General features: G+C 36.6%; 5 protein-coding genes and 1 pseudogene across 10 annotated transcripts; 1 reads left to right on the top strand and 5 right to left on the bottom strand.

Moving 5' to 3' along the window:
- Positions 1–1,554: 1,554 nt before the first annotated feature.
- On the bottom strand, positions 1,555–2,157 carry LOC111433570 (CRIB domain-containing protein RIC10-like). Its single transcript, XM_023070638.1, has 3 exons — positions 2,047–2,157; positions 1,880–1,973; positions 1,555–1,788 (listed from the first exon to the last, which is right to left on the bottom strand). Exons 1-3 carry the CDS (start codon positions 2,155–2,157, stop codon positions 1,658–1,660), a joined length of 336 nt encoding a protein of 111 aa, XP_022926406.1. The 3' UTR covers positions 1,555–1,657.
- A 552-nt stretch (positions 2,158–2,709) lies between these two features.
- Positions 2,710–4,729, bottom strand: LOC111433540 (annotated as a pseudogene).
- Positions 4,730–7,782: 3,053 nt separating this feature from the next.
- On the bottom strand, positions 7,783–9,583 carry LOC111433541 (polyubiquitin). Its single transcript, XM_023070606.1, has 2 exons — positions 9,480–9,583; positions 7,783–9,134 (listed from the first exon to the last, which is right to left on the bottom strand). Exon 2 carries the CDS (start codon positions 9,132–9,134, stop codon positions 7,989–7,991), a length of 1,146 nt encoding a protein of 381 aa, XP_022926374.1. The 5' UTR covers positions 9,480–9,583; the 3' UTR covers positions 7,783–7,988.
- A 1,546-nt stretch (positions 9,584–11,129) lies between these two features.
- On the bottom strand, positions 11,130–12,809 carry LOC111433776. Of its 3 annotated transcripts, XM_023070982.1 has the most exons (7): positions 12,557–12,808; positions 12,328–12,413; positions 12,015–12,176; positions 11,795–11,891; positions 11,532–11,630; positions 11,381–11,486; positions 11,130–11,297 (listed from the first exon to the last, which is right to left on the bottom strand). In XM_023070982.1, exons 2-7 carry the CDS (start codon positions 12,352–12,354, stop codon positions 11,210–11,212), a joined length of 579 nt encoding a protein of 192 aa, XP_022926750.1. In that variant the 5' UTR covers positions 12,355–12,413; positions 12,557–12,808; the 3' UTR covers positions 11,130–11,209. The 3 variants fall into 3 exon arrangements, with proteins under 3 accessions (XP_022926750.1, XP_022926749.1, XP_022926748.1); XM_023070981.1 differs by having other exon boundaries at positions 11,381–11,630; positions 12,328–12,440; positions 12,557–12,809; XM_023070980.1 differs by having other exon boundaries at positions 11,381–11,630.
- A 2,271-nt stretch (positions 12,810–15,080) lies between these two features.
- Positions 15,081–18,509, bottom strand: LOC111433775 (probable UDP-3-O-acylglucosamine N-acyltransferase 2, mitochondrial). 3 transcript variants are annotated; one of them, XR_002708855.1, is made up of 12 exons: positions 18,458–18,509; positions 17,557–17,999; positions 17,228–17,438; positions 17,028–17,104; positions 16,696–16,745; positions 16,286–16,350; positions 16,140–16,191; positions 15,963–16,033; positions 15,778–15,844; positions 15,577–15,648; positions 15,300–15,443; positions 15,081–15,157 (listed from the first exon to the last, which is right to left on the bottom strand). XR_002708855.1 is itself a non-coding variant. In XM_023070978.1 (11 exons), the coding sequence occupies exons 2-11, from the start codon at positions 17,747–17,749 to the stop codon at positions 15,381–15,383; spliced, it is 921 nt and encodes a 306-aa protein (XP_022926746.1). In that variant the 5' UTR covers positions 17,750–17,999; positions 18,458–18,509; the 3' UTR covers positions 15,164–15,380. The 3 variants fall into 3 exon arrangements, 2 of the variants coding, with proteins under 2 accessions (XP_022926746.1, XP_022926747.1); XM_023070978.1 differs by lacking the exon at positions 15,081–15,157 and having other exon boundaries at positions 15,164–15,443; XM_023070979.1 differs by lacking the exon at positions 15,081–15,157 and having other exon boundaries at positions 15,164–15,443; positions 17,228–17,435; positions 18,458–18,508.
- LOC111433773 (cysteine-rich receptor-like protein kinase 29) lies at positions 18,450–21,444 on the top strand. Of its 2 annotated transcripts, XM_023070975.1 has the most exons (7): positions 18,450–19,408; positions 19,498–19,635; positions 19,928–20,067; positions 20,165–20,375; positions 20,461–20,698; positions 20,771–20,921; positions 20,999–21,444. In XM_023070975.1, exons 1-7 carry the CDS (start codon positions 18,562–18,564, stop codon positions 21,329–21,331), a joined length of 2,058 nt encoding a protein of 685 aa, XP_022926743.1. In that variant the 5' UTR covers positions 18,450–18,561; the 3' UTR covers positions 21,332–21,444. The 2 variants fall into 2 exon arrangements, with proteins under 2 accessions (XP_022926743.1, XP_022926744.1); XM_023070976.1 differs by lacking the exon at positions 18,450–19,408 and having other exon boundaries at positions 19,598–19,678.
- Positions 21,445–21,739: the final 295 nt, after the last annotated feature.

Below are 21,739 nucleotides of genomic sequence, written 5' to 3'. Positions count from 1 at the left end.
CACTTTCATTTCCCCCCCCCCCCCCAACATCCTATCCTATCCTTCCAACTCCACACTTTCAAACTGTATTAAATTAAGTCACTGTCTAAAATATATTTTCATCTCGAAAGGGCTTTTTCAACTTTCCCTTAATTGAACGTTTCTCGTTTAGGTTTCAAAATGCATCTTGGAAAATTATTCGTTTCCCACTTTAACTTATACGAGATCTTACAATTCACCATTTCAAGGAACCAGCGTCTCACTATCACACTACTCGGTGTTTGACTCTAATATCATTTGTAAAAGTCCAAAACTCACTGTTTGCCAGTAAATATTGTCTCACTAGATTTTTTTCTTCGAAAGCTTTTAAATGCGTCTGAGATTTTCACACTTTTACAATTGATTTCATTATACATTCAACCATTCCTTAAAATAATAATAATATTGATGTGACTCTTTTATTAAAAAGCAAAAATCGAATCACCTGAAAATGAAAACCAGGAAGTGGGGATACAAGTTTTGCCTTTCTTTAATTTTGATATTTACATATCACCCAACAACATTAAATTTTCAACACCTCTAATTTATGGCTTTGTGTGTGTGTTGTTTTTTTTTACCTTTTACCTCTTAACTTTTTAAACCCTTGGTATAACTGAAACACCACTCCCAATTCCATTTCACCATTTACCTTCCAAAGGTAATTTATATTGATTTGACTCAAACCTTTCCTTAAAATCCACTCAGCCGGGTCCGAAAAAATATTAAATTGATTTGATTTGGAACATAGAGATGCTTTCTAGGTGGATGCATGGGCCATTGTGTATAACAACGTTAGGAGTGACAAATAATGACAACATTCATTCTTCAATCTACACAACTACCTACCTTAGCATCCCTCTCCCTCTCCTTTTCGTAACATCTATTGCAAATATTTATTTGCAACAAATTTGATAATTTGGATGAACGTGTGGGAAAATAATTAGTACGGGTTACTTGTATGTTCATATGTAAATGGATTATTTACATTACAAAATGAATTGGAAGAAGAAGAAGATTGATGAGAGAATCCCAAAGGTACAGAAGTAATTTTTGGAACAGTGACGTAAAATGGAAGTCAGACTGTGTGAAATTTATATACTTGTGTAATTAATAAAGGAAAATAATAATGGTTGGCAGAGTGTACTGGAATCTTCCTATACCACCCTTTAATTTTTTTAACAGAAGACATCTTTTTAATTGTATGTTTCTGTTTTGTTGTTGTCAAACATTAATTCCCGTGCATATCATTTTATGTACCTTAATATTATCATAATCATGATCAAACCCACATCTTTGTTTTTCACAATTATATAATATAGTTTTCACAATATATATATTCTAAGTTTAGTATCAACTCGATAAGAAGATGATAAGAAACTCTTTCATCCTTTGAACATAGCGATTATGTGTATTTCTATATTTCTATATTAAAAATTTGAATTTGTAATTCACAGATTAAATTTGAACTAAATATAGAGATCAATTGGTGATTTCTTTTTTTTTTCTTTTTTTTTTTTAACTAAAGAGGTGAAAAGAAATTTAGAAATTTAGAAATTTAGAAATTTTCACTCCCACGAACAGAAACATCCAGGCTTTGAAAAGTTGTGACGAATTCTGGAAAAACCGAGCCATTAATTTGTTATTGCAGGAAGCTTTTGACTTTGTTGTTCTTGCAATTCCTTTTTTTCTTTGGTTTCTTTGGAAGTCGTGGCTGCTGAAGCTCCATCGACATGTCGGATGCCGATTGGTAACCTATTGAAACATCGAATTCTGCTTCACAGCAGATCCCACGTAGAAATGCTTGTTAAATTTGATATTCCCATTATCTGGGATTGTGTGAAAAATTAGATCGAGAACAGACCTTGGGAATGAGTGGACCAATGAGTGAGAGCAGTTACGGCGGTTGAACTGGAATCTCTTCTTTCACTCACATCGCCTGTTCTAAATTCATTCATCTGCGTTTGTTCAAACAACAAGAATAAACAAAACACCAAATCTAAAAAGGTTTTGAAGAGAGAAAAAACATACCCAGCTCGGGTTCGAACCGGATGGAGACGTACTATCCAACCCGATATGAGATACATGCTTCACATCCGTCGGGTACCCAATTTCTATCTCTCGTTCTTTTACGGCTATCATCACAAACTTTTGAATTCAGTGATAGTTCGATTAAAAAAGAAAAAAAAACGAAGAAGCAAAAGAAAGAGGCATTACCAAAAATTTGTTTGATGAATTTGAAACTTTTGAAGATTCCTTTCATTTTAGAAGCCATGGTGGAGCGAAGAATTTAGAGAGAGATAGAGATGGAAAAGAAGGGAGAATTAAATTAGCGTTGGAATTTGTAATTAAAATTAAATATCTACAAATGGCAGAATATTATATTAATGGATTTTTTTATTTTTTATTTTTTTAAACTTCCTTATAATTGGAACCACGTTTTATTTTCCATAATAATAATAATAATATAATTAATATTGTTGTGGTTTTCCGACATGAGAGTAATTAGAAATCTGAAGATCCGCTTTTCTTGAAATCGGCATTTTGTGGTATGATATGGGAAGCATGATCTCATTCTATCTATTTTTAACTACATTTAATTATATTTTAATTCTTGAATCATAAATCACAGCTCTTAATATTTGATTAATTTATATATGTAGTAGGTTTATATCTCTTTTATTATAAAATATATAATTTTATAATAATCTCATACCAACTCTTTTTCTTATTCATACGAAACTCAATTAAGGAGTGATTAATTATTCTACAACAAAAGATCTTTTTTTCTTTTTTTAATTTTTTTTTTAAATTTTATTTTATACTGCATCACAACAACAAGCAGAGAAGATCCAACAAGCGCATACGATCACAGCCCTGGGATAAAAGTCACACCTGAGGAGCCCAGCCATTCAGCTCCTTGTATAAGTGAGTCCACCGTGAACTTTTGGGCCACTGCTGGGCTCGTAATGACATGGTAACCGGGCCATTTCACTCGTTTGCTAACATTAGAGCCCGGCCCATTATTAGAATACTCGCCATAGTACAGCATCTTCAATGCAAAGTCCCCATTCCACTCAGCCCAGCCCGCTGGATCTATGAGATCGCCGAGTGTGGACTGCATAACCACGGTCCTCGAATACTCCTTCCATGGGCGTCCTAAATATGTCTTAATGGACTTCTTAACCGGCTCCAGGTCGGAGCTTGCCACGATTTGGCATTTTTGGATGGAAGTTCCAGTGTTCTGATTTGGGTCTGTTCGGCCTTGCGCTGTCACCATGTTGGCCTGGTTGCTCATCGGACGTCGGGGTTCGATTTTGCAGTTCTGTAATACCACGGCGGCGTTGCCGAAAATGAAGTCCACGGTGCCAGTGATGGTGGAATCGCGGTAGAATTGGCGGTTGGTATGGGCGTAGAGAGTGTCTTGATAAGCGTCGATACGACACCGGTTTATGACGGATTGGTCGGCTCCAACCCGAAGTGCCACCGCTTGGTGCTTTTCCGGCCCGGCGGTGTTTCTGAACCAGATGTCTTGGGCTATAAATCCATCTCCCACGGCGGCTGGATTATGAAATCGGAGATCATCAAATATGGGTTTCAGATTTAAATTAGGAGGGAAAGAGGAAGGTTGTTAATCTTACCCACAGTTGCAGACTTAAATGTAGTTGATCCATCAACGACGTTGAGGCTAGCAGTGATGATAGTGGAATCCATTCCATCTCCGACCAACATAACATTCTTCTTATTCTTCCCCACTTCCACATTCTCCTTATAAATCCCCTTCTTCACATATATCACAATTCTGTTCTTGCTCTTGTCCGGCACCGCCTCAACCGCCTCCTTCACCGTCTTGAAGTTCCCGCTCCCGTCCTTCGCCACCACTATATCCGCTTTCATTCCTCTCCCCACAACCTCCAACAGCCTCCTATCTCCCTTCTTCAACCAACTCGGATACCCCATCTCTTCTTTGCCCGATCCCCAAATCGAGACCAACATCCCCAATGAATTTCTCCCTCTCACAATCAGCTCTTCAACCCCTAAATCCATGGCCGCCGTTTTCGAAATTGAATTCTCGATCTCGTCCGAGCACGTCACATGGTTCGTCAGCACGCTACTCAGCCATGTGTGTGCATTTTCGATTGAGCCGCACGTTCTGCTCTTGAGAGCCAAAATCGAGTCGGTTATTCGATCCATTGAGATCTCCATGAGCTCGACGCAGTCGGCCAAAGCTGCTTCACCGCGTGGGTTGTTGATTCGACGGCGGAGATCTTTGGCGTTCTCGATGGTGTTGACTATTTTGCTTGTGGATTTCCTCAGGAAGGATTGTAAGAAGTTCGCCGCGTTGGTGGTTTTGGTTTCTTGAAGAAGGGGGAATTCAGAGGCGAGCATTTGAATGCAGGATGATTGGTTGTAAGCCATGTTGCAGATGTTATGAAGGAAGGGGTGATGACCATTTTCAGATGGGTCTGAATTGATGAGTTTGTTGGTGATGAAAATGGCAGAGCACAAAAGCAGAGAAAAAAAAGAGGATTGTGAAGAAGGTCTTAGGGCGGGTAGTTTTGGGGGGTTGAGGAAGAAGTGGCTCATGGGTCGCCATGAACAAATCTCCACTTCTAGCAGTGAAGTTTGAAGTGATGAGTATAGCCTCACCCACCACATATTTAAATACCAAAATGGAGAGGGAAGTCCTGTTGTGCATTATTGGAGTCGCACATATGCACACTATACATCTAAAACATAAGAAAAAAAACAAGTAACCAGACTTTATGTTCAAAGTAGATAATATCATACCGATATGGAGGATTGTTAATCTTTTTACAGTATTAGAGTCGTGCTCTTATCTTTAAATGTCGAATAAAAAATTGTGAGTCTTAAAAGTGTAGTATAGTGAAAATTCGTGCTAAACTTCTATTAGATTACCAAAAGAGAAGATAAGATTCAATGGTGTACTTTGTTTGAAGGGAGGATAATTACATAAGTTAAAAAAGCTATCTTTATTGGCTGTGAGAGTATTTTCGAGAAACCGAAAGCAAAGTCATGAGAATTATACTTAAAATAGACAATATCATACAAACGTGGAGAGTCGTTGTTCCTATCAAGTCCCTCAATAAAAACGTGACCACCTCAATTCATTGGATTCTCTTTTGTGATATTATCATTTTGTACGATTCAGTTTCAATTTTTGGTACTAAATAGTTTGTATTTGACATTTTCTTGGTCTTTGGAATCATTGAAGGGGAGACTCAATGATATACTTTGTTCGTGGTGTTCAAAGACTCTAGAGAAGGAGGTTCAATAATATACTTCGTTTGACAGGAAAATGAGTATATAAACGAGAGACACTATCTTTATTGTTATTATGCTTTTTGAAAATAAATAAATAAATCTATGTATCATAAATAATGTGACAAAGTGGACAATATTATGTGACAGACAGTTGTTCCTATCAAATCCCACGGTAAAAATGCAGCTATAATTCATTGGATTCTTGTGTTATTATCATTTTGTCCTACTCAAGTTCAATTTGTGGTAACGAATAGTTTGTCCACAAGCCATTGGATTTGGCATTTTTTGGGAATGATATATATTTTTATTTAATATAACATCGTTATTCCTGTACGAAATTGCTGGTTTAATGTTACTTCTGTGTCAACAAAGAAGATATACATTCAATTCTTATTCAAATTAACATAAGTAAAGCAAATTCTATTTACTTTTATAGGAGCCTAACATGTAATAATTAGACATAAATACTTTAAGGGAGTTGGATAATGATCTCCAGCTGAGGTAGTGGAGATCATGATTAAGTAGTTTTCTTTTCTCTTCTTTTTTTCTTCTGGAAATTACGTATTTTATCCGACACTTGCCCTGCTTTTAGCTTGGCATTATATTTATTATGGGATTCAAAGGTTTGTTGCTATTTATTTGTTCTTTTTAATACCCAAAGCATCTAATTGTTATTGTAGTCAAAAGAAAGGGTAAGTGGAAGGTGTACAATTCATAGGAATTTGGCTCCACCTTTCTGGGATTTTAGTGGACTAATATTAAATGTGCCGACACAACCAGCTGGTATAAGGTACCGAGAGGGGCTTTGTTTACAATTCAGTATTAAAGCAAGAATCAAAACATTATAATATGTGAGAGATGCAATGAGTGTGATGATGAAAAAAACAAAAGATATCCTATAAAAATCTAAGACAGTTCATGATCATATAAACAATATTCAACATGGTAATTAAATATAATTTTTTTTTTCGAGTCTATTCCCACTACTATGTTAGCGTCAACTCTAAACAGTAATGAAAATGAGTTGTGAACGTAATGGAAATGAAGTTCTTTTGATAATGTTTAATATGAACGACTTGCAATCGTATTCAATTTTTCATTGGAGCAATTTACATTGAATATACTCATGAGAGTTATTTAACTCTAAAAATCAAACTTTAGTAAAGATAATAAAGTGCCAAGATTGCTCCTGAGATTATGCTGCAATTGGTGAACAAAAATTGGTCAAAATGTACCTAAAATGCAACTGCTACGGAGTATAATTGACAAAATAGGTTGAAATCAGATTCTCAAAAGATTTTCCAACGGATATCTTTAGATCTTGGGATGGATTAGGGTATGCTATAATTTCTTGGTTGTGGTAGAAAAACTCTTTTTCTACCACATCAAATCACTGCACTAAACTTGTTCAGTATGGCTCAACTTCAATGAATTTACTATCAATTTGTTATCCTACAGATTTTCTTGTCAGCTGAATGTTGTAAAGTCGAACGTTTGTCTTGTAAAATTAGTCGAAGTGCACGCTAGTTGACTCGGATACTCGTGTGAGAAAAGAAATACTAACAAGAAAACCGAAGGGAGGCAGTATGGCTCACATCGTGGTTGTGCGTCAACTTGACTTGTAAGCGTAGTCATACTGCAACTTGACTTGTAAAAAGGATCCCTCTTGAATGTTGAAGATGAACTCAACTATAATAACGTCTTGCTCTTCCTAGGTTCCCACTTACTCTTCAATCGGTACAGACACTATGATAGCAGTGAAAATCCTCCACAAAGAACCCTCCACAAAGAACCCTCAAGTGATCCCAAATCATCATAACGACCCGTTGCGTATTCACAAGCACATGAGTAATGAAAGCCAATGAAACCCAACAATAGTATATAAGAAACCCACAGCAAACCCCGGAGCCCTGATAGAAGAATATCAGCTTGGAGGGATCGGTGTTGTTGGTGATGAAAGATGACGAAACAAGGCCAAATTCATGGCGGAGTTCTTTGAGGTGGGGCTCCGACTTGTCGTGAAGCTGGAGGGCATCGAAGAAAATGAGGAGTGAAAATAAGGTCTAGGGCTTTTGGAGGAGGCAAGGGAACGAGAAACTGATTGGTCGTTGAGACGGATTACACCAGATGGCGATTAGTTTATATTACACCGAATTCATTTCCTCTTCGTTGATAAAATAGATCCCTTCCCGTCTGCTTCAGATATTAAATTTCCTCAAGTGAGGGATTTTCAAATGTGAAAAGAACTTGTATCTGAACTAGTGGATCCCCTTGTGTGAAGCTGAATGTCCAATAATATAATACTTCCTAATTGGATCAGATCTTTGCATTTAGGAGATTAAATTTATATTTGGTTTGATATAGCGAAGGCCGTTCTTAATCAAGAAGTAAAAATAACACCTCCTTCTTCCGGAGATATATGAATCCTGATGACATCGGTCAGAAAAAAAAAAATGATCGAGTGATTCGACTCGATGAATATACAAGTTGTAATGCACCATTACGATGCCGAGTTCATTGAAAAAAACAAGTCGATGAAAACAACCAATCCATTTTTATTTTAATCGACAACCATATTAAGGCCAACAGGCCGAAGCACTAAATCATCATACCATCATTTGAATTGTGAAACAAAGCATACAAGTAAGAAACCACAATGACCAGACCAACATGACACCACCATCCATCTAAAAACCACCACGGAGACGCAGAACAAGGTGAAGAGTAGACTCCTTCTGAATGTTGTAATCAGCGAGAGTCCTTCCATCCTCCAGCTGCTTACCAGCGAAGATAAGCCTTTGCTGGTCCGGAGGGATGCCCTCCTTGTCCTGAATTTTGGCTTTAACATTATCAATCGTGTCAGAGCTCTCCACCTCCAACGTGATGGTCTTTCCAGTCAAGGTCTTCACGAAAATCTGCATCCCACCCCTGAGACGAAGCACCAAGTGCAAGGTAGACTCCTTCTGGATGTTGTAGTCAGCCAGAGTCCTTCCATCCTCAAGCTGCTTACCAGCGAAGATCAGCCTCTGCTGGTCTGGTGGGATGCCCTCCTTGTCTTGGATCTTAGCCTTGACGTTGTCAATGGTGTCAGAGGATTCAACCTCGAGGGTGATGGTTTTACCGGTCAGGGTCTTGACGAAGATTTGCATCCCACCACGAAGACGGAGGACCAAGTGGAGGGTCGACTCCTTCTGGATGTTGTAGTCGGCCAACGTACGGCCGTCCTCGAGTTGCTTTCCAGCAAAAATAAGACGCTGCTGGTCCGGGGGAATTCCTTCCTTGTCCTGGATCTTTGCCTTGACGTTGTCGATGGTATCAGACGATTCGACCTCAAGTGTAATGGTCTTGCCGGTCAATGTCTTAACGAATATTTGCATACCACCGCGAAGACGGAGTACCAGATGGAGTGTCGACTCCTTCTGGATGTTGTAGTCGGCCAAGGTACGGCCATCCTCTAATTGCTTTCCGGCGAAAATAAGACGCTGCTGATCCGGGGGAATTCCTTCCTTATCCTGGATCTTAGCCTTGACGTTGTCGATCGTGTCAGACGACTCGACCTCAAGGGTGATAGTCTTGCCGGTCAGTGTCTTAACGAATATTTGCATACCACCGCGAAGACGGAGGACCAGATGGAGCGTCGACTCCTTCTGGATATTGTAGTCGGCCAAGGTACGGCCATCCTCTAGTTGCTTTCCGGCGAAGATAAGACGCTGCTGATCCGGGGGAATTCCCTCCTTATCCTGGATCTTAGCCTTGACGTTGTCGATCGTGTCAGACGACTCTACCTCAAGGGTGATGGTCTTGCCTGTTAGGGTTTTAACGAAGATTTGCATCTGCCAGAAACAAAACGAGAATTTAAGAATTTCTAGCCCTAGAATACAAAATCCCTTGTGTATATCTAAACCAATCAAAAAAAAAAAAAAAAAAACGAAATCCTAAAACCTACTCATCCAACAAATATCGTAACATCGGAATGATTCAGATACTCTAAATCACGTAAAGATCCAAACCAGCACATAAACAAAAGAAACAAAGAAACTCAGAACAACAAAACCTAAAAACGCAATATGAATCCAAACGTGCTGAGAAAACATGAACAAAACTAACGAATAATACAAACAAAATAAATAAAAAAATAAAAAAAGAGAGAGATAGAGAGATCACGGAACGCCACGAACCTTGAACAGAAATGATGTTGGTTAGAAGCTCAATTGAAGAACACAGAATGAAGAAAACAAGAGCCGAAGGGGTTAATTTATAGCGGACAACGAGGACAAAATCGTCAGTTCAATAAAAAATAGTTTGATGAAGGTCCATTGGATGCACGACACGTGGACCATAAACTGTAGCTAAGCTACAAAAACAGGTTGGAAATAGTGGTGGAAGCGATAAGAACGATGCGGAAAGGGCAAAGCCAAACATCACCTCTATCTCTCCAATAATGCAATTCGAATATTTATTTATTTTCTTTTTATATTCAAAGGCGCGGAAGGAGGTTCACAAAAAATCATATACATATTTATTGGTAACGAATAAAATATTGGTGTTTATATATTTTTTATAAAGCCTTTTTAAATTCAAATGTACAATATTTTAGTTTTAGTTTTTGTTTTATATTATATATTTTTGGAAAACTTAATTATAATTAATTTAACACGAGTGAATTTTGTTAACAAGTAATAAAATTAACAGCGAGTAAAGTCGAAGCAAAAACATAATTGACCGCGGCTTCCACTTGTTTTTAAACGCGTGACCTATGACGCCAGATTACTGTGGGCGGCCAGCGGTGTTCATATGCAATTACGACGCAACCGCCTTTGAAAAAACATTACATCTGTAATTACATTTTTTTCCCCCAAAAAAATTACTAATTAGCTACGATTTTTCTTTAATTTAATTTAATAAAATCAAGTGGTGTTTACTCAAACTTGGTGCCTTATCTGGTTGCAGACCACAGATTTGAATACAATGAAAGTGGACCCGGTGCGTGAATATCAATGAATGATGACCGTTGCTTTGTTTTCTGTGATGTACCGAGCAATCCGTAAGCAATGGAACAATTAAATTACTAATATCTTTACGGCTTCTGGGAGGATAAGGGTATGGTGGTCTAGTGAGTTAAAATTTTATAAGTTAAAATTATAAACAAAGATTCAATTAAATTTCTATATCGTGAATTTAATCTTAAATTAGTTCATATGATTAAGTCTAATAATGCTTGAAGTAGTTTAATATTCCCAGGCAAAAGTTGACAAATTTTCTTATATTATTTTTATTCAATATTAAACTCTAATATTATACAACTAGCCAGAGGGGTTGACATAAGAGATCAATTTTGATATATGTATCACAGTTCTTTACGGCCACGTTTTAATATTTTTTTCTAAACAAATATTCAACAAAAACTTATTATAAGCTTGTTCCACTTAAATTTTAACAACTAATAAAATAAAATTCTTGTTTGCTGCTTCAAATATATATATATTACTTGCTAAACTAATAAAAAATAGATATAAACTTTATATTTATCTAAAATATTCTTAAAATTTTTAATTATAAAAAAACACTTTTATTCTTGTGTTTCAAAAATATCTAAATTTTTAAAATGTTCTTCAACCTTTTAAACTTTTTTTTTTTTTTTTTTTAAATAAATTGCAAAATGTAAGATAGTTTTATTATTTTAACCTACCATTAAATTGCCGTGTACTCTTTCCTAAACAATTAATATAATTTAATTCACAAAGAGCCAATTACAACTTTTAATTATAATTATTAAAAGAAAACAGTTGTTGAATACATGTTTGTTCAATAACTATTTGTTTAAATTAAAATTCAACATTTATATATACTTTATTTATCAGCAAAAAATGTAACCCAAATGTTTGGGGTTCTTGTGTTGACCTCTATATCAATCTAACTCTAACTCGCTTTCTCCTCCATTCAACATTCCAGATGAAAACGCAAAGTATATGAGCACCATGGTTCCCAAGCACGACCTGTTCCCATTTTCAATACATCAAATAAAATGAACCGTCTCTAAATTGCTATGGTCGAGAAGGAACTAAATAAATCAACTTACAGTGTGGCGCACAACATAAAAATCTTCCTGGGGTCCAAGTACCAGCTGCAAGCTTGTGAAGATCGCTTAAAGCTGCTTCTTCTAAAGCTCAGTCTTTCCGTGCCGCTGCCACCGTGGGCGGTCGATTTCGCAATCTCATGGCTCAGTGCGCCGCTACCATTTCCACCACCGCCCAGTTCTTCTCTGGACCCCAACCCCATCACCACCGCCTGCTTTTCGAGCGTGCTAGCCGCTCCAAGTACCACACCGCCTGCAATTTTAATAACATAAACAACACCCGACATTTTTTTATGGGGAAAATTCTAAATTAAAAAAAAAAAAGCTCCCAAGTGTTCATGTTCCCTTTTTGTCTGTTGTTGAATCTGGCAAGTGCTATGCACGTGCAGCAGAAGCTGGTGTTTTAAGTCACTTTACCTATTGGGGACATGGACTCCTGTGTGTCATCAGCAGCACCATGATCTTGCCCGATTTTGTTTCCGCCACGCAACGTACCTTTTCTGCTAAAATTCCTCTGCCGTTTCCGTAAAAAACAACAAAACGTCTTCTTTTAATCCTCTGATTAAATTACTTAATTTGTATTTTCATATGAACTTAGTCTTAAACGGGAAAGACAAAATGAATGAAAGAAACTCACGGAAATGCTTGAAGACTGAGAAATTTCCTTGGTGGTACTACTGGAAAAGCTGTCCAGATCGATGATGAAGCTATCGGGTTTTGTTGTGTACTGAACACTGTTTGTTTGATCGGGAACCACTGCTTTTTCTACCCCATTATTCACTTCCCCAGAAGGTATCACCTGAACCGTTTTAATGTATAAGTGGTTTGGAGTAAAAAAGAAGAAAAAGAAAACACCCAAGGCTCTTCTGGGAATTAATGGTCATCGGAAACAAACACAATTAATGACCCAAAACCGTAAATTACTCTAGAAAAAGTAGAAACACCCTTACCGACTTCGGATTGTCCGCCGATTCCATTCAAGAACAAGAAGCAAGAAATGAAAAACGACTTGAATTTACAGGAAGAACTTCAAGAACAAGCGGACCGACTCGGTTTCGATGAACTGATTAGATGAAAAAGAAAGAGAAGAAAGAAGTCAAAATATGGAGGAAATAAAGAGATAAACAAACCCAACGAATCCACTGCGATCCAAATTAGGTTAATGAAAAGACAACAAACCTGAGAAAGATTCCAAGGAATCGGTTGTGGTGCTTCTTCTTTCGTTCTTTCTTCCTGTAAACTGCTACGAAGTACGTAGTATGAATAGATACGAATACAAATTAGATACAATTCTAACTGGATTTTGATCTTGAATGCGTGGAGCAATTTGCTGATGAAGACGGAGGAAATAAGAACAGAGGAAACAGAGGAAACAGAGGAAATAAGAACAGAGAACGAATTGGGAAATTTGCAGTGTTTCGCTCTGGAGGATTATATATTAAACGTATCATGCCATTTATCACTTTAATTTAGCTTATATATATAATCAAAATAATAATTTAAAGTTTTTCTTTTTCTGTTTTTAGAATATCATATTACAGTATTGTAATAGATAAGCTTTTAATTAATGGAAATTTATCTTGGATTTTAGTTATATAATTATGTTTATTTCTATACTAAACAAAAATTTTAAATTCCGAATATTAGAATTGGCCAGCGAAAAACCCAAAAAATGGAAACATAATAATTGACAAAAATTTAGATAAATTTATAATTTCTGTTTTAAATTTTTAAGAAAGAAATTAAAATTAAAATATATACTTAACCATAAAAAAAAAAAAAAAAAAAAATTGATTTTAATTTTTACCCTTAAATACATTAAAAATAAATAAATAAATAAAGCTTTTTTTTTACTTGGTAAAAAACTGATGATGGGTTGAATTATTATTTTCCTTAGGTAATTGGATACCTGACATGCAATTTAGAATTAAATAAATACATTTTTTTTATCAACAAAGTCGGATATTTTATTACAAACCGATTGTTATGTGTCATAAAACATTAAATAGTATAGGTATATGTCCAAATACATTAATGAATATGACCGTAAGAAATGAAAAAAAAATATACCTATAACTGTGTCTTAATATGTACGTAGAATCGTTTTTGGACTGATAATATATATCTTAATCAATAGACTTATATTTAAATTATTTTAATTGCTTAGAATAAAAAACTAAAAGAATTGCAGGTATCTTTCACATCCAATACTTGCCATTTAACCTAATCAACTAACACAAAATTGACCTTGATAAAACTTTTAAAATATATAATAAATATTAAGCATAAAATGACATAATGGACATTCTTAGGCACATATATTATTTTTAATTTTATATATCAAAAAACAACCAACGAGTTGATATATATATATATAATTAAAAAGAAATAATATCAAGCATGCACTGGGTTTAAATTTTGTAGGGTTGGAAGAAAGACAAGAAAGACAAGAAAGACAACTTCAATTTTTTTTAATCAATTTGACATTTCAATTTTATGGTTTGAGGAATTGATATTAATATATGTGGTTTACTTTCCTTTATAATGTTGGCAAACTTTGTTTAAGAAAAAAAAATATCTATATTAGTCTATACTTTATTTAAAAAATGAACTTGTACAAGTTCATAATTTATTCATTTATTCAATATATAATTATATTTTCACTTGTCAACCCTTCACCATTGGAAAATGATTATTCCTAAAGATTAAATAGAGATTAGTGTATAATTTGAATGATAACTAATGGACAGAAATTGAAATTACGTCATTCTCAACCGCTACTTGTCCGCCCCAACTAAAAAAACCAACACTTGTCGTTTCTCACAAGAATTTAGAATCATATTTAAGGGAGAGAAAAAAAAAAAAAACCCATCACTTGAGCCAGACTTGGAAGGACTCTGGCGAGCATTGAGGAATAATCTGCGGAATAAGTGGAGGTTTTAATTGATGGTATGGTACTATTAAAATTGAAAGCTATACTATATGATTCCGAATGTGACATGAATAGTTTATAATATATGGGCGCGTAATTGGGTTCGTGTCTGGTAAATTAATATATGGTAAGTTGCATAAGGTCTAGGCTGCACATTCTGGATTGATAAAATGGCACTTGAATTCTGTTTAGACTGCCTCATAGTTGGTCTTTTGTCAATGAAATTACTATTTTATTTAATGTTTTTGAAAGGAAAGAAACAGAGAAGAGAAAGCAGTAAACTAATTGTTTTTCCTAGTAGGATTTTATTCCGGTCCAGAAAGTCAAAGTTGGCAGTTGGGTACGTGCTTAAGCTGTTTCTTTCAAGGTCAAAATGGTGACCATTTCTGTAACTTTTGCTTCAGGGGAAAACAGCAAAACCCATTCGGCCTATTAACAAGAAGGTTATGGGACAGAGCCCGATATCAACCCCACTCTAACTAGCGTGGGACAGAGGTAAAGTTGTGTAACACCCCAAGCCCACCAGCCAGTAGATATTGTCATCTTTGAACTTTCTCTACTAGATTTCATCACAAGGTTTTAAAACGTGTATTCTAGAGAGAAGTTTCCACACCTTGACGAGATGTTTCGTTCTCTTCTGCAACTGACGTGGGATCTCGCAAGTTGGAAGTACCCCGCAGTTCAATAGCTATGTTTAAGATTTAGATTAAAAATGGAGTTTGCCTACTCTTTGTAGAAGAATCCCACTCTAAATCCATGAAGAATAAGGAAAAACCAAAAAAGAAAATTCTTCAAATGGCAACGACACTGAGCATTGTGAAATAGAGTACATACAGAGCATCAACCACCTAGATTGCAATGTTTAATAAATTAATAATCTAATCAAAATATTAAAGGCTACTTTTTTAGGCGAAAGAAACAAATATCACAATAAGTATCTATTGATAGGTCAGCTAAGGATCTAAGAATGCTAGTCATAGCAGCAATTACCTGCACCCTTGCATGAACTGCATCTCCAAACTCATATGATGTCAGTACATAGCAGACGAAAGAAGCTTGAAGTTCCTGATTTCATTTCTTCCTCGATGACTGAGAAAGCTTAGCAATTTGTCTTCTCCACGCAGAAATTGGTACCTGCAAACATTGATGGATTTTATAGTTACATGTGCTGACAGTTAACATCAGTAACCAAGAAGTTTGATTCACTATTCTAGAACAATCAAAGTGTAGTAAGCATGCAAAAGTGAAACCAATATATAATCCTTACAGCAGGAAAGCCACCATAATCCCCAGGTTCCTTAATGTCTTTGGTGACACAACTCAGGGCAGCAAGCCGGACCTGCAGACTTCTACTGGTTAGACACCTTAATCCAAAACATATTTATCGGTCAAAGCATAGCCACAGGAAACATATAGATCTATTTGGTGCTTTTGTAGTAAATACTAAATCCAACTTGAAGAGATATACTTTTGATCCAATTGATACATGATCACGGATAGCTACTCGCCCACCCAATGTCACATAGTCCCCTATCCTGAAAGAAATGAACCACCCAAAGTCATTGCTGGAGGAGTTTCATCAGAAACTGAACTTAAATTGAATCGGAAACAAAAGAAATGACAACAGAGCTTGGAAGAAGCAAAAAGATGTACGTGACGGATCCTGCAATTCCCACTTGCCCACAAAGCATGCAGCAATCTCCAATAATTACATTATGACCGATCTAAATAGCCAGGAAGAGATTGATGATAGTCACTATGACAATTTTCGACTATGGAGTTCTGGTGCGTGCGTGTGTGTGTGTGTGGGTGGGTGGGAGGAGGAAAAACCTGAACCAAATTGTCAATCTTTGTATTATTGCCTATGACAGTATCTCTCCAGCTGCATAGACAGATCACTATATTAGTATTTCAGCTCAGCCTACTCCCAAAGGCAATATTGCCAAGAAAACATAGACAGCCCATTGCTGCAGTACCTTCCTCTATCAATGCATGTATTTGAACCAATCTCTACATTCGTTCCAATCTTAACATTCAGCATCTAAGAAAGATGAGAAGAAAATATAAGACAACCACTTCAACTCCTTATATAAAAAGGAATTTGATATTGGCAATATCTTTATCGTTTCTACCAAACATAATTATGCATCATTACCAAACATAATTATGCATCCTGAAACCAATGATGTAGGATCAAGAATCCCAAAATCACAAGTAATTATCAAATATAAGAGATTGACACTTGAAAAGCAAATGCTGAAGTCTGTCAAATCAAGTAGTTCACTAATTCACGAGTAGCTAATAGAGAACTAGCACAACGGATTTGTTAAACACTAATTCACGAGTAGCTAGTAGAAATAATGGAAACAAAGGTTATGACACAAACTTGAGGTTTCTTTTTCATAGTCCCGTGCTCATCCACAAAAAATCCAAACCCTGCAAGGAGAAAACTTTGGAATTAGCATTTTGATTTTGATAGTTCACCTTGGAACTAAGTCATTCAATTGATGAATAAAGATGGTTAAAAGATCATAAATACTGCAGTTAAACGTTCCATGGAGGACAATCACTTGGAATTTGAGTATTTGGGTTGGAATTTTGACATATAGGCATCAATGATAGATATATGCGTCTCCTCTCCTATTATTTAATTTATGGGAAGAAACTTATGGTTCCTCTAATTCCCAAGAAAATGGAGTTCATGAAAATCAGCCTTACCATCTTGACCAATGCACACTCCATTGTGGATAACGCAAAAATCACCTACGGTGCAGTTACTGAGTGCAACATTATACCTAGAGATTGCAAAGTAATTCCATTACAAAGAAAAGAGCAAAAAGCAGGACGCAAGTGTAACAATTCATTATTCGAAAACTATGGAAAGCTTTGTTTGAATCCCGTCAAAGAAGAAAACACACCCAATCCTTGTTGATTGACCAATTGTAACAGCATCTCCAATAACAGATCCTGATCCAATACGCACACTTGCACCGACGACAGAGTTCGAGTGAACCACGGCACCAATCTCGATGAGTGCTGTAGGATCAATGCAAGCGGAGTGGTGAAAAGTCCCACCTCCATTACGCCATGTCCGAAATCCATTGCAATTTACTGCAGCATCATTTTCCACTTTGCAAACGAAAAAAAAAAAAAAACAAGAAGAATTTTGAGAAGATTTAGCATTTGCCAAAGGACTTAAAAATCAGCATAATTGAAATGCAAGAGGTGGACAAAAGCTAAGGCTTACCAGAAGAGACAGAGCAAGCATTTGACTCATTCGAAGAGTCGGAAAAACTACAGAGGCTACCGAAGCGAAAAGGGAATCGAGTTCGGCAATTAGGAGCGGCACGAATACACTTATCGGAAATGGAACCAGCAAGTGAAGTAGACAAGCACCGAGCAGCATCGGCAGAAGCTAACCGTCTAAGAAGCACTTCCATGGCCAACAGAATAAGAGAAGTATCTGTCGTAGTTAGGTTGGCCCTGAGTCTGATTCTGTTGAAGTAACTGCTAATTAACTTCCTCCGACGGGACGAGCAGTAACTGTGCGTATGACCGAGCAAAAGAGCAACAGAGCCCAGAAAATTGGATTGAACGGCGCCCCCCTAAAGCCGATTGAATAGGTCTCCAGAACATCGGTTCGTTTTCTTTGACTTGACGACGCAGACGTGTTTTTTCTTTTTATATATTCTATTTCAAAAAAAAAAAAAAATCTATATAATTTAGATCATTGTTGCATTTTTTTTTTTACCCTTTAATCAATTTTCACTAAAATACTTACTGCGCACAATAGTTTATTTTCAACAAGTGCAAGAAATTCAAAGAAAAAAATTTAAATTTAATCAATTTAAGGATATGCTCGAAATTATTTAATTAAAAAGAAAAGATTGAGATCTTCTTGCTAAGGACGCAAGTCTTAAACATTGTTTTTTTAAGAAGAAAAGTATACTGACATTATTAAAACTAAATAAAAAGTTGGAATTTATTAATAAAAAAAATAGAATGGTCGTGAAAAAGAGCACATTTTTGGTGTTTGTATAAATTTTTCAACGGGTAGTTGAGGGTGAGTCAGGAAAAATGGTTCTTTAAAGGGGAAGTAATGATAACTCAGAATTTTCAAAATGGAACTACGCGTTAATATTACGGACCTGATGACCGAGACCGTGGACTTGGGAAGTCAACGACGGTTGGGTGGCTGTCCTATCCAATTCATATCAAACAAACCGAGAGAAGCTGATGTTGTTGCAGAGGGATGATGGAGATGGGCAGTTTCAGTTTAGGAAGGATTTTCTACCTCGCCTTAGTTATTGCACAATTGATGTCTACCACAATTTCTCAGCCGGAATTTTTATCACATAAATGTTCAGAGAACGCTAACTACACCAACAACAGCCCTTTCAAGAAAAATCTCGACAACGTACTCGCCTTAATCACCTCCAACTCCCACACCGACACCCGGGTCGACTACGGTTTCTATAATGCCACCTTCGGTGAAGATCCCGACACAGCCAACGCTAAGGTTCTTTGTCGTAAAGGCGTTCCCTTGGAGGACTGCAGATCATGCGTGAAGGAATCAGCCATCAGGATTGTACAAGACTGTCCAAACCAGAAGGAAGGTGTGGGATGGTACAGTAATTGCCAAATACTTTACTCAAACAACTCTGTTCACGGTGAGATAAGCATCAATTCCGCGTCGCGAATTGCTTACAACGCCGCTCAGGCCCCGGATGCGATCAGTTTCAATGAGAAACGGAGAGAGTTGTTAGATCGACTCCGAGAGGAGGCTGCGTCAGGGACTTCAATTCGCAAGTCTGCCGGCGGATATGTCAAACTTGAAAGTCCGAATACGTATACCATATATGGCCTTGTCGATTGTTTCCCCGACATGTCGTACTTCAATTGTGATGTCTGTCTCAGTCGTCTTCAAAGTAATCTTCCTAGTTGTTGTAACGGCAGCATAGGGGCGAGATTAACTGTGACAAGTTGTCAAATAAACTACGAAATCCACCCTCTCTATGCGGCACTTCTCTCTCCTCCTCCTCCTCTGCCGCCGCCCTCAGCTCCTAATCTCCTCCCTCCATCTTCGCCTTCGACACTAGGTAAGGACATGCTCTGTTCGGTGTTCTTTTCTCTTTTTTTCCAACATATTCTCATATTTTCATACTAATTTTGTCCCCTTCTTTTGCAGAAAATAATGGCAATACTACTAGAACTGTTATAATTGTTGTGGTGTCCATCGTTTCAGCCATCATTATCATCGTTGGCATTTGCATCGTTGCGAGATGGAGGAAGCGAAAGCACAGAAGACCATTACAAAATCTTGAAAGTGAGTGGTTTACACTGTTAGATGAACACGACTCTCCACAATGGTATGATATTGTCTATTTCGAGCATAAGCTCTCGTAGCCTTGCTTTGGGCTTCCCCAAAATACCTCACACCAATAGAGAGAGTATTCTTTTATTATAAACCTATGATCATTCCCTAAATTAGTCGACGTGGGACTTTCATCTTCTCCTTCCTCTGTTTTGTTTTTTAGATGATCGTGTAGTTTTTCAAAGAAGTTTACAGCTTTGATCCTACAAATAACTTTGATGTTCATGTCTGAATCTTCTCTTAGCTGTTGCTCATGGAGACGCCACTGATGAAATTAGCGGGGTGGAGACGATTCAATTTAATTTTGACACAATTAAAGAGGCAACTGATGACTTCTCAAACGAAAACAAGCTGGGACAGGGTGGATTCGGAGCTGTTTACAGGGTATGAAAGGAATTAAAGAACATGAATCAATGAATTTGGAGCTGTTATGAGGTGTTGTGTTATATTCTTACTATAAATTTGATGTTTATATTTTCAGGGTAAGCTTCCTAATGGACAGCATATTGCGGTGAAGCGGCTTGCGAACAATTCACAACAAGGCGACGTTGAATTCAAAAATGAAGTCCTTTTGGTGGTGAAGCTTCAGCACCGGAACTTGGTTAGGCTGCTGGGTTTCTGCTTGCAAGGAATCGAAAGACTTCTCATATATGAGTTTGTACCAAATGGCAGCCTTGACCACTTCATATTTGGTATAACTTCTGTGCTTTCTTTGGTCTGCACAAATTGGAAAGGGCATCATTCATATAATTCACAAAAATCTAAACATCCATGTAGATTTTGGAAAGCGGACAGAGTTAAGTTGGGAAAGACGGTACAAAATCATAAACGGCATTGTACGAGGACTTATTTATCTTCACGAAGACTCTCGTCTTCGAATCATACACCGTGATCTCAAAGCTAGCAATATTTTGTTGGATATAGAAATGAATCCAAAGATTGCGGATTTTGGTATGGCAAGATTGTTCGATGTAGATGAAACTCAAGGCAACACAAGTAGAGTTGTGGGAACTTAGTAAGTACCAACTTTGTTTATTTATTTTCTTGAATAAATCTTTTGAGTAATCTATTGTTCGTACTTTTGCAGCGGTTATATGGCTCCAGAGTATATACTTTACGGACAATTTTCAATAAAATCAGATGTCTTTAGTTTTGGTATTTTGGTTCTTGAAATTTTGAGTGGTAAAAAAGGTACTTGTTTTCGCAATGGAGAAAATGTCGAGGATCTCTCCAGCTTTGTAAGTATATCGTTTACTTATAGTTGAAGTTGATACTAAAAGTTAAATAACCATCACCATGGTGGATTTTGTTGCAGGCATGGAATAATTGGAGGGTAGGAACAACTACAAATATCATAGATTCAACACTTGATGTTGGTTCAAGGATCGAAATGATAAGATGCATTCACATTGGTTTATTGTGTGTTCAAGAAAACGTAGCAGATCGACCAACAATGGCTACAGTGCTCATGATGCTAAGTAGTTCTTCTCTCACTCTCCCTATACCCTCTAAACCTGCATTCTTCATGCATAGTATCACCAATGAATCCAACACAATGTTAAAGCCAAATAGGGGTACTCATTCGGAAGCCAAATCTCTTCAAACTTCTGATAATGACATTTCAATTTCGGAGTTTCATCCTCGTTAGAATTTTATCGCTCAAATATTGTCGAATATTCTCTATTTTTTGCTTCTCTTAGATTTAATTTTGTATATCTTCATTTATGGATTCACTTCTAAACTTCCATCTTATAAAGTCTCCTAAGAAATTTTCTATATAACTCTATTTTCTCTTTTATCATCATAAAATACGTTATTATGAGCAACTCCACTTAGAGTTAACACAATTTTGACGTTTATGGTGAGTTTTTATTACGTTTGAACCAAGACCATCTATTAATATTTTTATGTCTACTAACGATAGATGTATATCACTGATATACATTAAGAAATGGTCAAATTTGAAAAGAACACATTAATGGCTCGCATAAATTATCCAAACGGTAGTTGAAGACTAGTCAGAAAAAAATGGGGTTCTTAAGTCGAAGTGAGTCAT

Source organism: Cucurbita moschata, unplaced genomic scaffold (genome assembly GCF_002738365.1).
Source record: "Cucurbita moschata cultivar Rifu unplaced genomic scaffold, Cmos_1.0 Cmo_Scf00043, whole genome shotgun sequence".
In the NCBI taxonomy this organism is placed as follows: domain Eukaryota; kingdom Viridiplantae; phylum Streptophyta; class Magnoliopsida; order Cucurbitales; family Cucurbitaceae; genus Cucurbita; species Cucurbita moschata.
The sequence above is the reverse complement of the archived record's forward strand: the minus strand, read 5'-3'. Positions and strand labels throughout refer to the sequence as shown.